This window comes from Rosa rugosa, chromosome 4 (genome assembly GCF_958449725.1).
Source record: "Rosa rugosa chromosome 4, drRosRugo1.1, whole genome shotgun sequence".
Classification (NCBI taxonomy): domain Eukaryota; kingdom Viridiplantae; phylum Streptophyta; class Magnoliopsida; order Rosales; family Rosaceae; genus Rosa; species Rosa rugosa.
The window spans coordinates 57,189,659-57,203,487 of NC_084823.1; the positions used below are offsets into that span (position 1 = coordinate 57,189,659).

General features: G+C 35.8%; 1 protein-coding gene across 2 annotated transcripts; it reads right to left on the reverse strand.

Moving 5' to 3' along the window:
• Positions 1-6: 6 nt before the first annotated feature.
• On the reverse strand, positions 7-13,240 carry LOC133742277 (uncharacterized). 2 transcript variants are annotated; one of them, XM_062169950.1, is made up of 42 exons: positions 12,925-13,240; positions 11,933-12,008; positions 11,682-11,741; positions 11,494-11,574; positions 11,288-11,364; positions 11,098-11,152; positions 10,931-10,979; positions 10,596-10,733; positions 9,925-10,012; positions 9,338-9,416; positions 9,182-9,228; positions 8,843-9,037; positions 8,607-8,682; positions 8,309-8,389; positions 8,157-8,237; positions 7,989-8,065; positions 7,840-7,894; positions 7,707-7,755; positions 7,436-7,573; positions 7,250-7,331; positions 7,066-7,144; positions 6,605-6,651; positions 5,889-6,100; positions 5,520-5,607; positions 5,283-5,406; positions 5,073-5,187; positions 4,913-4,985; positions 4,700-4,819; positions 4,008-4,080; positions 3,733-3,899; positions 3,596-3,643; positions 3,098-3,239; positions 2,602-2,699; positions 2,218-2,362; positions 2,020-2,105; positions 1,835-1,945; positions 1,325-1,399; positions 1,182-1,247; positions 883-1,071; positions 683-793; positions 476-556; positions 7-382 (listed from the first exon to the last, which is right to left on the reverse strand). In XM_062169950.1, the coding sequence occupies exons 1-42, from the start codon at positions 13,024-13,026 to the stop codon at positions 203-205; spliced, it is 4,116 nt and encodes a 1,371-aa protein (XP_062025934.1). In that variant the 5' UTR covers positions 13,027-13,240; the 3' UTR covers positions 7-202. The 2 variants fall into 2 exon arrangements, with proteins under 2 accessions (XP_062025934.1, XP_062025933.1); XM_062169949.1 differs by having other exon boundaries at positions 5,073-5,191; positions 5,287-5,406; positions 12,925-13,239.
• Positions 13,241-13,829: the final 589 nt, after the last annotated feature.

The window sequence follows — 13,829 nt, forward strand, 5'->3', positions numbered from 1 at the left end:
AACTAGGAGAAATGAAAAGGCTCTACTTTTATTCATGGACTTGAATTGATTCTGTTATTTTTGCACCCCAATTCCAATTTCCAATTTCCAATTTCCAATTTCCAATTTCCAATTTCCAATTGTTGGGAACATGTGAGTAGATGCTCATATGTAATACATCATACATATATTTCACAAATCACATATAAGAATGCACAGACCATCATGCCTTTCCTGCTGAGCCAAATAGAATCATCTTCTCTGCAATCACTGCTTTCATGGCTAGTTTCGCTGACTCCATAACATGGACCAGATCTTTCTTTGAGTTGCTAAGGGAATCCATATAAGCTTTCCGTACCTCGGTATTTACATTGAACTTTCTCACACCTAGCTCTATGCATCCCTGTTCAAGGAGTAACAACATAATGTCTGTAAACATCAGAACGCATTACAGAGGAAACATCTTTGAGGGCCTTGTTACATAAAGACATTATACCTTTACAAGTTCCTTGGGCACACCAGAAGCTCCATGAAGCACCAGAAAGACTCCTTTCTTTGAACTCAACGCGTGCAATTCCTAACGTGGAAGTAAAGTCAGTAACCTAGATAATGAAGAAATATTGTGTGGTTCTGGAGAGGGGATAGCATATTGGAGTTGATGCACATTCAGAACAACACTGTATAACAAGTAACTGTAGTTTACCTTAAGCAAGTCGAGTCTCAGATTTGGGCCACTTGCAGGGTATTTACCATGGACATTTCCGATACACACTGCCAAAGCATCTATACCAGTTTCATCGATGAACTCTTGAGCCTGAAATTTGTGAGGCCTTCTGATGAATTTGGACATGTCTAACATAAAATGGAAAGCTGGTCTTAAAACTGTTAGAAAGAAAAAATAACCTGCTTAACATCGGTCAGCCTTGCTTCATAATCTTCAACAGTCAAATCATCTTCTGTCCCTGACAATCTCCCTAGTTCAGCTTCTACTAGCAAGCCTTTTGAGTGAGCCAAGAATGTTATGAACCTAGTGTACGAAACATTTTCTGTAAAGGAAAGATGTGAACCATCTACCATGACAGAATCAAATCCCTGGCAATGTCAAAGTCAAGAATCAAGATTAGCATTGGCCAATGATAAACAGATTACATTCTGACTAGAAAGTGATGGAACACGACATCAAATGGTAGAAGTCAACTTACCAACTCAAGAGCTGTCACCAGATCTTGCTTTGAAGTTCCATGATCAAAGTGTACAGTTATGGGTACCTGCCGTTATATGTACATTATCTTGTCATTAACAAAAAGTCGCAAACTACAGTTGTTCAACAGTTCAAGTGACTTACACTGGCTTGTTCAGCAGCAGAGATGCAACAAGCAATCAACGGCATGCCTCCTTGCTTCAAGGCACCGGGATGGATCTAGATAGTCAATCACAATCAATAAGTTATTGAATATTGATTAAATCTATGATGCAGTTATACATGTAAGAAAGACTACATGAATGGAATTAGCATAAATATATTGGATGCTGCTTTGTTTCCCTGAAGATATGTGTAATTGTGAAATCACCTCATGCAGCAAATATATTGAGAATTTCTAACTATGTTGCATGTTTAAAAAGATTGAACCAAGTGCATTGGTATTCTTATTTTTTTGGGATCTTAAAGTCACTAAAGATCTGCAGTTCTATTAGGATCTAGAACTTGAAATTAGCATATATATATCGTCAGGTAATGTTAATGCAGAACTTGGAAGTAGCTTTTATAGACAAGCTTACGTTTGAAACTCACACTTGAAAAGAGCACAATTCAGAAAAATAGTCACGTAATATGAGATGTTCTACTGCTTCTAACCTGTAATATGGCAGGACTCTGTTGTTCCTCCGCTGCAGCAACAACTGCCTCTACTCCTTCTAAATTATAAACATTGAATGCTCCAACAGCATATCCACCCTTTTCTGCGTTCTTTACACAGATGAAATTGTTAGTACGTGAAAAAAAAAAAAAAAATGTATGAACATCAAATTAATGGCCCTTACCAGAAGAAGCTCTTTCGTTGAAAATCTGATTGGACGAGCCCAGGATTTCACTAGCTCGGCCAATGCTCCACTGTCACCAACATTACCTAAGAATGAAGAAGGGAGGAAGCCCCATATCAATATGTTTAGTTGTTTTGGTTTACCTTGATTCCCAAAAACTATTAACTGTTAGAATGTGCATGTGACCCTGCTACTCACCGGGAAAAACAATGTATGGAACTCCCAGATGCCTACTTTCAGGACCCAACTGCCATAAGGGAACACCAGGCAAGGCTTGTCCCACTATTTTAGCACATTTTGCTTCAAGGGCTTTAGTAGCAAGGTCAGAAGATGTGATTCCACCCTAGAAGGGGAAATAACTTCAGCATGAGCATACAAGATCCAGATAAATAGTGACCGTTACTAAAACTTCATTACCCATAGTTGTATACAATGCAAGATGTTGTGATAAATTGACAGATACACAGGAATAAACAAATAATAATAAGAAATAAAAGTACAAATTAATGAATAACTTTCATAACCAAAAAAAAAAAAACAAGATAAGGAAAGAGCATGGTGTCATTTGAAAGTGCAAAGTACCTTTGCAAGGATGTAACGAGGTCTTTTAGTTATTCGCCTAACTATTTCCACCAGTGCAGAGCTAACTTTGAAGTTGATTTCCAAACTCTCAGAGGGACCTGCACAATGAGCAATTAGTTGCCATTTCAGGACAGAATACATACAGAACATTTTTCTTATATAGACAAAATACTTTACCAAACTTTTCCATTTATTTATTCTGACAATGAAATAGGAAATATAACTTTAACAAAAAAGATCCACAAGAGGGATGGACAGACAGTCCATCACAATGACTCTTACTAATGGAGGCAATGAGCAGTTACTATTAACCAATGTTGTCTGAAAGAAAAGGAAAAAAATTATGTGTTTTCTTCTTTTGGAAAATTGATATACAAAACAGCAGAGCAAGCTCTTTTTTGGTTCTTGTAGATATCATGCTCTTCTCCTTTTTCAGAATTCTTGCAAACAGGGTACATTAATATATTTCTTTAAATAAAAGTAACAGGAAACTAACTTTTGCCGGTAATAAGCTCCCGACTGGTTACTATTAGTGTGTCATTCTGAGCTGCAAGAAAAATATCAGCCATCTCAGCTGCTGTACTGATTTCCTCCTCCCTCTCTTCTGCAGACCTCATTGCAACTTTAGCAACCGAAACCTGATTATGATGAAGAAGGCATATTCAGATCCCTCATGCTAAAATAAAGTTACATATTACGTGGACTTGGGATATGAACAGGTCAAACTTGGAGTTGACTAGACAAAATCGAATCAGCATCCAACGAAGAAAAAGTTGTAAGCAAGTTGTTTCCAAGCTCTTATTTCAGCTTCAATTATTATATACAATATATATATTATATATATTCGTATAAGAATACACACACACACACACATATAAATGTACACACAATTCTTGTGTATTTTTCTCTTTAATAGGTCATAAAATGTAGTACAGTGTGCTTGGAATCAACATCAACTAAATAAATTCAAGAGACAGAGATTCTGTCTGCTCACCTCAATGCTTCTCAGAATCTGGCCACATTGTAACTTAAGCTCTTCTACCTAAGAATTATAAGAGTGAGCCATGAGCTGAAATTAGAAAAGGGGATAGGATGTGATACATTATCCACTGATCTAGACTTCAGTTCAACCTGTTTTGTCGTCTTTGCAACATATGATCCAACAACTATGAGACCACCATTCCGTTCCTTGTTTATTCCTAGATCCTTGGGCAAAATTGGAGCTTTGGGAATAATTCCAATCCTTGCAGAAACAAAACTAGCAGCAGTGCGGCATAAGAATTGCTTGCCTTTCAGTTCTGCCTGTCGCATCACACACAAAGACATAAGCAGACATCTCAACAACTTGATCAAAATATACCAGAGGAAATTTGAAAAATGGATAAATAAATAAGTATAGAAGAGACGTGCCTTGATCATTCCAGCTGCAAAAACAGCCATATCTCTTTCGCTAGCAGCATTAACTATGCATGTTGATCCCTGTTCCATGTGAAAATTAGAATAATAGGATGTAACGCAGGCATAAATGCCACTAATCCAAAAAGAAAACTCCACCAGTTGACAGAAACTTTTGATATTTTTTTATTTTATACAGGAAGACTCCCCTTCTTAGTTTGTCTACTTTCTCTTCCTGATCCTACCAATTTCTCATCCTTATGCAGATGTTCCTATCAACAGTTACTTCTCTGGTCATGAATGGACTCTTTGTTTCTTATGTAAACCAATATAATTTCATGATTTTGGAACCACCAGTTGCAGGCATAGAAAAGCAAAACAAGCTATTCTCTACCATCAACTTCATCTATCACAGGATCACTTCATCTGATCCTTGTGTAATCACACACTTGTTTCACATGAAGTCAGTTACCATATTACAGAAGCTACCATTTCTATAACAAAAAGAAACCCAATTTCAGATGTTCCCCAACAGTATGGCAGTATGTATCTATGTCCCAAGCTAATAAAAGCAATAAGACTGCCATATCCACATGTAAATCCACCTGATTTATGTCAAGCCATGTACAAGATAGTCATTTATTTTGCATGCATGGGGGAGTGAAAGATTGCACGATTTTGTGTGGTAATCCGTAGCCTGTACCTTCTGCAAACTGCAAAGATGCTCACAAACAGCATCTGGCCCACCTTCTCTCAGCAGTTGAATAGAAATGGATGCAACACTGCTGGCTGGTATGCGACCAGCTGTTTTCTCCTCAACCCACTTCAAAGAAATTGCAATTCACAATTCAAACTAACATACTTGGGTAATATGGATATTAAAGCCATGAAATTTAAGCAGATAGCATAAACAGACCTCGCGAAGATTCGAAGATTTGTAGCCAAAAGCAGCATCTTTAGCAAATCCTGTATCTGCTGCAGGGATAAGCCTAAAGATCCATGAACCATGACAGATGTTAAGATACAGGATTAATTCATTGTTAAGAATTTCCTAAAGCAAAAAGAATGAATATTACTGATCAGTATCAGCCACATAATGTATATCTCCGATGGTATAACGCCCGCCTTGAAGAAAAAAGGGGCAGATGATCCATGCATCCATCTCACCCAATACTGAAACAGCAGCATCAGCTTCCTAAACACACATAGTATCCTCATTCATTAAATGACAAGTCTCTATAGTGTTGAGTGACTCTAATGTAAATACTTAAATATAGTTACATCACTTGCCTCTGGGAAATGACCACGCAAAGTCGAATCACCTCTCAAAACTACAGTATAATCAGCGTCCTGAACTGATTTGGCTGCAGTATGCAAGTTTGTGCAGATGTCTTTGATTAATGTGGTGGCCTGTAAAACAACATCAATTGTTGAAACAGTGAAAGGAAAAATGTATACAAAATACATTCCTTGGAGTAAGAAGGATTTTTTCTTCTTCTTTTATAATTGCACAAAACCCTTACCTTGTCAGAGCTCATTGCCCTGGAGTTGGTCAAAATGAAAAAGCATTTCGGGCTTTTTCTGAACTGCTCAATTAGTGATTCAACAGTCCTGCAAAAAACCAATGAACAGTTCATAACAACTCCTGAATGTCTGCTCGGTTTATGATATATTGGTTACAGGTACTGATGGTTTCCATCACATAATGTAATATGTGTAGCAAAGAAAAGCAACATTTATACAAACTCTGCAGCAATTACACTTTAGAGTACCATATAGAATATATGATCCATTATCAGTAGTGCCTAGCCCATATTTATTTTATTTCTTTTTATTTTCTTCAGAATGGCAGTGTAATTAGAGTTACATATTAGACAATTAAAGACACTCACCATTCAGTTAAGACCTCAATATCATGCACAGTTTGAGTTCCAGTCGGATCATCATCAAGAACAACCAAAGTCTTTGATGTGTCCTGATTTAGTTTCTGTATTTCACCTATGGGATCTAATGGCCATTCAGCTGGGAGAGATTGCAATACAAAGTCTTTCTTAACAGCCGGAAGTTTTCCTTCTACCTTAACGCCTGTGAGTGTCTCATAAACCTACAAACAAACAAAAGTTCTAGTTGAGGGGAAAAAATGCAACAGCCATGTTCCAACTTCCAACTGTTCTCAGAATGGACTACACTGTGCATACTAAATGCATGATAAGGACAGGAAATGAATTCAAATGATAAGTTTCACTACTCAATTTTGATAATATATTTTACACATTATGAACTGGTAACAGGTAATAAGTTGTGGTGAATCTCTATGTCGTTATCCATAAATCTGGATTCTGAGAAAAGTTGTTTCACGGTATTGATTGTGTAAGAAAGCTTTTCGAAAACAAGGGTCAGATACTGAGGAATTTCATTTCAGTGCTGAGGTTTGGTTTAGCACTCTGATATCATCGTAAGTCTTTATGAATCCAGTTAATTGAATCTAATAGCGAATTATCATCTATGAAATTATTTTGGATTGGTACATGAATTTTGTAATTATTCTCTGTAACCAGTAAACTATCTCCCTCAGCTAAAAGAGAAAACCATTAAAACTTGCCCGTACCTTAACCACACCAGCATCATCTTGTCGACCCCAGCCTGCAGCAGAGCCTGCCAGACAGTTATATCAAGTATTAGTTTCCATGAGCATGCTAACAACTTAAAAATAACAGAACTCTTTTCTTACATAGTTACTAGTATGTATTTCTGGTTCCTATTACATATTTCAGTGTTATATTTATCACCTGACAATTGTCTACCGAATTTCCAATATCTTTTGCAAGTATAAACACTAGTTTATACTATCCTATCCCATTAAAAGTTTTATAGTTTGTATAGCACATATTTATGACACATTATTAAGCTAACAAGAAGAAATGTGCTTTGCCACATGCCTATTAACAATAAGTCATGCATCTTCTCTCCACTAATTGAGAAAGTGAATGTGAGGCAACCTACTAATTCGTAAATAGGTTGGCTAGGAAAATATGAGAGTCATGAGACTGTATTTTCAGGAGAAAGAACCTGATAGGAATAGTTGATGAGCAATAGTCGATACATGAAGTGGAACCTTTCGAATTGAACATTCGTGAGTAACAATTCCCTGTACATGATTAGCATATGATTATGGTAACCTGATAATCACCAATTATTGTAATTATACGCTGTTTCTATTGAAAACACTGCACAGGGTGCAAGTCAGTCTGACCAAATCTTTCACAAAGATATCAAGCGCAGAAAGTGGTGTATAATCATTGTCCAGCATGTGTGGAACACGATTTTCAAACATCCTGCACAGGGATTGCTAGTACAAGGTTAATTGAACTTGAAAAGAAAAAAAAATCCAATTTGGGTCTTGGATGGAATTGAGAACTAGAACAAGAAAGATAGTTACCAGGATGATCCCTCACTATTTGTGATGAAATCAAATAACATCCTTGTATTAAGACCCAACCGAGCTCCAAACGCCATTGCCTCAGCTCCCGATGCTATATGGACTCCAGCTAGCAATTGATTAACCATCTTTACACCACTACAGAAAACAATATGTAGGGAAAAAAGTAATGATACTAGGAAATCAGAACAATATGAATCATAATTGAAGAACATAGACATAATCATATACATAAACAATAATAATACAACAAACATCAACCCAGGAGTACCTTCCAGCTCCACAGCCTCCTTTGATAATATAAAGCTTCTCGCTTAATGCTGTTCATAGTGAAAGCCAAGTATCAGCCACAAAGTTCTGTAAAAGAGCCCTACACCCTGAACATTATCGTACATGCTTACTACCTGAGAGGACTGAACCAGTACTCTTAAGAGCTTCATCTGTGCCAGATGCCATGATCTGAGAAAGACACATAGGTTCGAAGATTGGTAACCAATATTTATGCAAAATGTTGGTATAAAATAACTATTTAAAAATGGTTGTTTTTGCAAACCGTAAGTGTCCCATTGCCGGCTCTCACAACACCACCAGAAACAGGAGCATCCACCAACTTCAGATCCTTTCCTTCATCTATAACAATAACATTTGCAGAATGAATACTATGATTTCAACTGCAAAGTAAAGCACGGTGACATGGTGTGATATGGCACATACGACATACTTTGTAAGCGTTGATCTAGTCGGCTCACAAATCCAGGAGAAACAGTGGATGAAAGGATAATAGAAGCTCCAGATGGAAGTGCTATAAGACACAGGAATATGGGGTCAGTGTTGATATAAAAGGGAGTAGGAATGCTGAGTAGAATTTGGTACCTGAAATAGCACCAAAATCTCCAAATAAAGCGCTCTCAGCTTGAGCTTCATTTGTGACCATTATTACCAGAACATCAACATCTATGAGAGAAAAGGCATCAGGTAAAAATAGATTAATTCCTTAATTTAGTTTACACACACAAAAAGGTCCGCTTTCATCATTAAAAAAGAGGGGGATTCCTGAAACTAATTTTGTTATTGCCAAAAAAAAAAACCAAAAGTGAATACTGCTTCGTTGAATAACTGTTAAATAATTTACTGCTTTCTAATTCTATAAATTGAATAAGCTTCCAATTACCTTTACATACTTCTGCTGGAGAGCTTCCAATCAAGCCACCAGCATTGGAAAATCGCGTTAGTGTTGGTTTATATACCTGCATCCCAAAAGACACAAAAAAATAGATTAGTTCTAGTGAAGGAGAAAGAAACCAAACACACGTACAGTGAATGACTAAAAGAGTGACTATATTGGTGAGCTTTTGTTTTGATTCCATTCTATATCAATTGATTATTGAAAATCTAACGAGGAATTACATCATAACCAAGAACACAAAAGTTTGATTTTAGAAGTTGAGTTGCCATGCCGAATCCCATTGCTCCAAGACCAATGAATCCAATCCGCTTCACCATATCTGATTTAGCAACAATATGGCTCGCCAATTGCTCAGGGATGTAAGTCTCAGCATTTGCTGCATCCGAAATTTTTACTCCAAGTTTCTTTTCCCAAACCTGTAGACCAGTGACAGTATACAAATGAGAGATAACAAGCAGAAGTTAATATATGAAATACATATCTTAAAATAAATTAATGTGACATGGAATTAACTCAGACCAGAGGTAATCACATTTACTTTAGCTAAAACATTGACCAACCTTAATCAATGTGGCATCTTGATCATCTGTGTTACCATCTGAAGACCCTGAAAAAGGAAATGTATTAGGAAGTATATAGAACAAAGCTGGTCAGTTCCAAACATCAAACAATAGCAAGTAGTTTGATAGTTTTATAAGTGATTTGTGTACACGTACCAAGAATAAGTTGTTGGTGAGCTACTGCTAAAAGTGGCAGAGGGAAAGTAAGCGATTTGGCAAGATTCAATATAACCCCCTACAATATGGAAAATTTATATTGGACTTATATTACGAGAAGACATAATCAAAGCACCAAGACAAAGACTACAATGAAAGCTACATTCATTCAAGCCCAACCCTATACAACAAAGTAATATGTAAACTGATTCTGGCACCAACAGTTCTTAAGTTACAGCTAAGTCAGGATTTTTTTTAGTTCTATTTCACACATTTTATTCCTACTTCTCTTCCTACTTTCATTCTGTATATCTTGAATTCATAATGATTGCTTCAGTAACAGCTTCTACATTACCACAATTTAGATAAGAGTTCAGTTAAGCTTGATTTAAATGTCAATCCAGTGCTGCTAAGCAAACCTACATCATTTTTTAGTATTTTGCGTACTTAAAGAATACCAATGAGTATAATCTAATCATGCATGAAAACATAAACTCATCTTTACTTAGTGATCTGCTATCATTAGGGCAAAAAAAAAAAAAAGGACACCCAAATCTCAATATACATATAATTGCAGTAAATCTTACCAATTTTTGAACCAGAGTGTCGCGTAAATGATCTTTAGGAGCACCCTTTGAGTGCTTTAACAGCTGGGGCACCTGGTTCTTAAAAACCCTGCAATCAGAAGTGATCAATTAAATCAATAATAAATGCTTAAACTTATGGTAACATATGAAATGAAGAAAACATACATTAGACATAATAAGTATCTCATTAGTGGATGAAAAAAAATTGCTCCGGCACATCGATTTCCTGTGTTCTATTCCCTACTGTTAAAGTAAACTTACGAGTTTGCTCTCATACAATCTAATCCCAATCAATGGAAGACTATGCAATTACATGCTCAAGAAAAGTCTGGGTTATTGTCGAACTTCTGGATAAATTTTGTCAATCTCTTTTAAAGAAAATTCAAAACCACTAGAAACTGATATATTTTCATAAATATTCTCATAAACCTAAATCTGATGTCGTCAACTATGCACTACATATAAAATGGTCTATTTTATCTCAAACTGAATTCTTATAGACAGGAGTTCAGAAAAAATAAAATTAAGAATCTTACTTATTCTAGTCAGTTACATTACTGTATGGGATTTAACTACAAAATATATCCTCAGTTGTGCTTTAACTTTGACTTTTGACATAAAACACAGTCATTAATGTAATACAGATACAACATTAATGCATAAGCACACACCATGAGTTTCCGGCCGCATTAGATATGATATCATAGATTATCCACGGATGAATACCAGCTTTGGTACCAAGAGAAATAGCTTCCAAAGATGCAACAAGATGAATACCCTCAAGCAGTTCCTTAACCATCTTAATTTTGCTGCACTACAATATAGATTATGAGAAACATATATTTGAGCATGACCTAGAACTCTCACACATTAATTGAGAAATTATCCCTTCAAATGACACATTAAGAACAAGTAACATGTACCATATCCACTTATATAGAAAACTTGAGTCTATATGCATTCTCAACTATATAAAAAGGTTCTCAAGATCAAGAGAATACATTACCTTCCAGCACCAACTTCACCCTCAAAAACATAAAGCTTTTCACACATTGCTGTAATCAAAAGAAAGTAAGTTGACTGAGAAATGATATAAAGACGCTTGACAAATGACAATGCTTATCAAAAATACATTCCAATGTGAAAATTGTAGTTTATTGATTGAATAATTACCAGAGAGAACTGGTCGTGCCTTTAAAATGGCATTTGAACTTCCTGAAGAAGCAATCTAAGGAGTCAAGGGAAAAAAAATGTGAGCAATCTACTCAAAATAGACTAAATTATTAGAGCGGCTGAGAAGAAGAGAACCTTCACAACCACCTCTACAAGAAGTCAGGGAAGATAAGAAAGCAAATAATTTTACCATGATTTTTCCATTTAAACTATCAGATACTGCCTTCATGGCATATACATCTACAACATAAGCTGGCTTATAATCAGCTGCAAGAAAAATAAAATGGTCAACATCAACTCAAATTTCAAAATAGATATTATATATTAAAAAAAAATCGATGCTTGTATGCTGTATCTTGAAAGTACTCAAGTTGATAGCTGTTAGAAACAAATTACCTGTGAAACACGTCTGCAAATTCTTAATGTACAACGGTAACATTGTTGAATTAAAAATGAGAACAGTATCGTTCTGCAATCCTGCATTCCCATGCAGTTAAGTATCAGTATATCAATAAAGTAAACAAGGAAAAAGAGATGATACGGGATATAAGCTTTGGAAAGAACTTTAAAAGCAGCCTCATTACCTGACGTTGCATCATTAATTTGATCTGCCTGAGAAGTTAACAGAACCAAAGCTGAAACATCTGCAAGCCATAGAAGAGACAGACAGAGAAATAGGAATATCAGTGTCCCAAGCCTTTTGTAAGTAAGATTAGAGTGTCAACCCTAAGAATGATCATATTGAACCAGAAAAAGTAAATGAATATTAGAAATGAAGATTACTACTAGACAGCTTAATGACTCAGATCAGATAAGAGTCAGGACATCGCTTTACCTTTTCCTGCCTCCTTTGGGCTGCTACATCTTGTTCCCCCTAGCTTCAAAAGCTCATTTATCAAAGGTTCATATGTCTACAGATGAAACAACTGCATTAGAAATGACAACCCTCCACATAGGAAATTCTTGTTTTTAGAGAGAAAAATTACGCGAACAAAAAAAATGAAGGAGATTATTACCATGTCTATACATAGAGAGAAAAATGACACATCATTTTAGGTTTATGTGCAGGGCTTATAGATATTTCTTCATTCACATATGAAGTCGTATCATATATGTTTTTGGCTTAATCATTTCTCTAAATAAACTAATAAAGAGCAATTAAACGCCTCATAATTTGTTAGTATGATTATGCTGCATATTTCACTTTCACACACAATGGTTTGGCCAAAGGAGTGAAGAATCCATATTCACATTATGAATTTCAAGGATGAAATCTCAAATTAGGTTCATTAGATCACTCCCTAGTGGCATTGAGATCAAAGATGTCATCCATCTCAAATGCATCAATAATCAATGTAAAGATTAAAACTATAGCTTTTTGATAAATTTTATAACTTTACCAAAGGACACTCTTCTTGTTCTTAATACATCGATAAATCTCCAGACAACTGATTAGCTTAAACATTAACCAAAACCATGAGAAACTTTTTTTTTTTAGTTTCAAAACCGAAATTATAAAAGACAGTGAAGACCCAAATTGAGGCCCCATATCCAAGAGAGCTGAGGATCAATGAATGTATGATTGGATTGGGGTTCAACCAGGTGGGCATGGTGGCTCCACCACCCACCCAGGCCAAATGGTCTTAATTCGACAATGTCATTTCAAAACAGTGAAGCAAGTACAGTTTACACTTGCAATATCATAACTACTAATCTGACAAGTTCAAGTCCAAAGGCTAGGCTGGAGAGAACACTGAGCATGATACAAAATATAACAACAGATAGATAGAGCAAAGATCAAGATAGAGTGAGATCGAAAAGGGAAACCTCAAATGCTTGAACTCTGTAACCGCTGCGGAGAAGTGAAGAAGCCAGGTCCAAGCTCAAGTCATCCAATCCCACAAACCCAACAACACCATGAAACGCCATTACAGCCAGACCTGCTCAGTGGTTTTGGCTTAGGAACTGACTCAGTTTGATGGAACTTTATGAGAGAACCCAATAGCAAGAGGAGGAAAGTGAGCTTTGTATAGAAATGGAATCACATGAAAAACGAGAAGAACCAAACATGTGTGTATAAAGTGGATTCCTTTTGCACGTCAGGCTGACTCTGAAACCGAAAATAAAACAAAATGTGATTTCTCGGAGTGCTATTAAGTCGTGTCAGGGGGTGTACGACTGTACGAGGGAATTCATCAAAATCAAAATAGAAGAAGAGACACATACGACGGTGTCCTAAGCCTCCACGTTTCCATTGAGCTATTTTCTGTACACGCGCCTGTACTGTCAAATCTACGGTTAAGGCTAGGACCCTTCTTATTTTGTTTTTTTTTTCTTTTCTTTTCTTTTTTTCATAAAATAATGACATAATGTCCTTTTTCTTCTGGAACAAGGAAATTTACTCTTCCTAATTAATTGTATAATAATTTTCTTTTTAGAGAAAGCTGTTTTAAATTATTTGAGTGTTAGCCGATTAATTTTGTAACTAATGTGATCGTATATTTAAGGAATCATCATTATGAACTTTTTAATTTTAGGATTTTGCCCTTGATATGTGATGTTAATTCTCATATAAATGATGAATTCCAATCCCGTGATGCAAGGATAAAGATTTGTAAATTGATAAAAAAAAAAAATTGTGGACCCATATCTCTATGGTAATACACATTATGAATGAAAATTCAAGTTAAAAAATCGTACCACCAAGTACCTATAATGATCTATATTTTTCA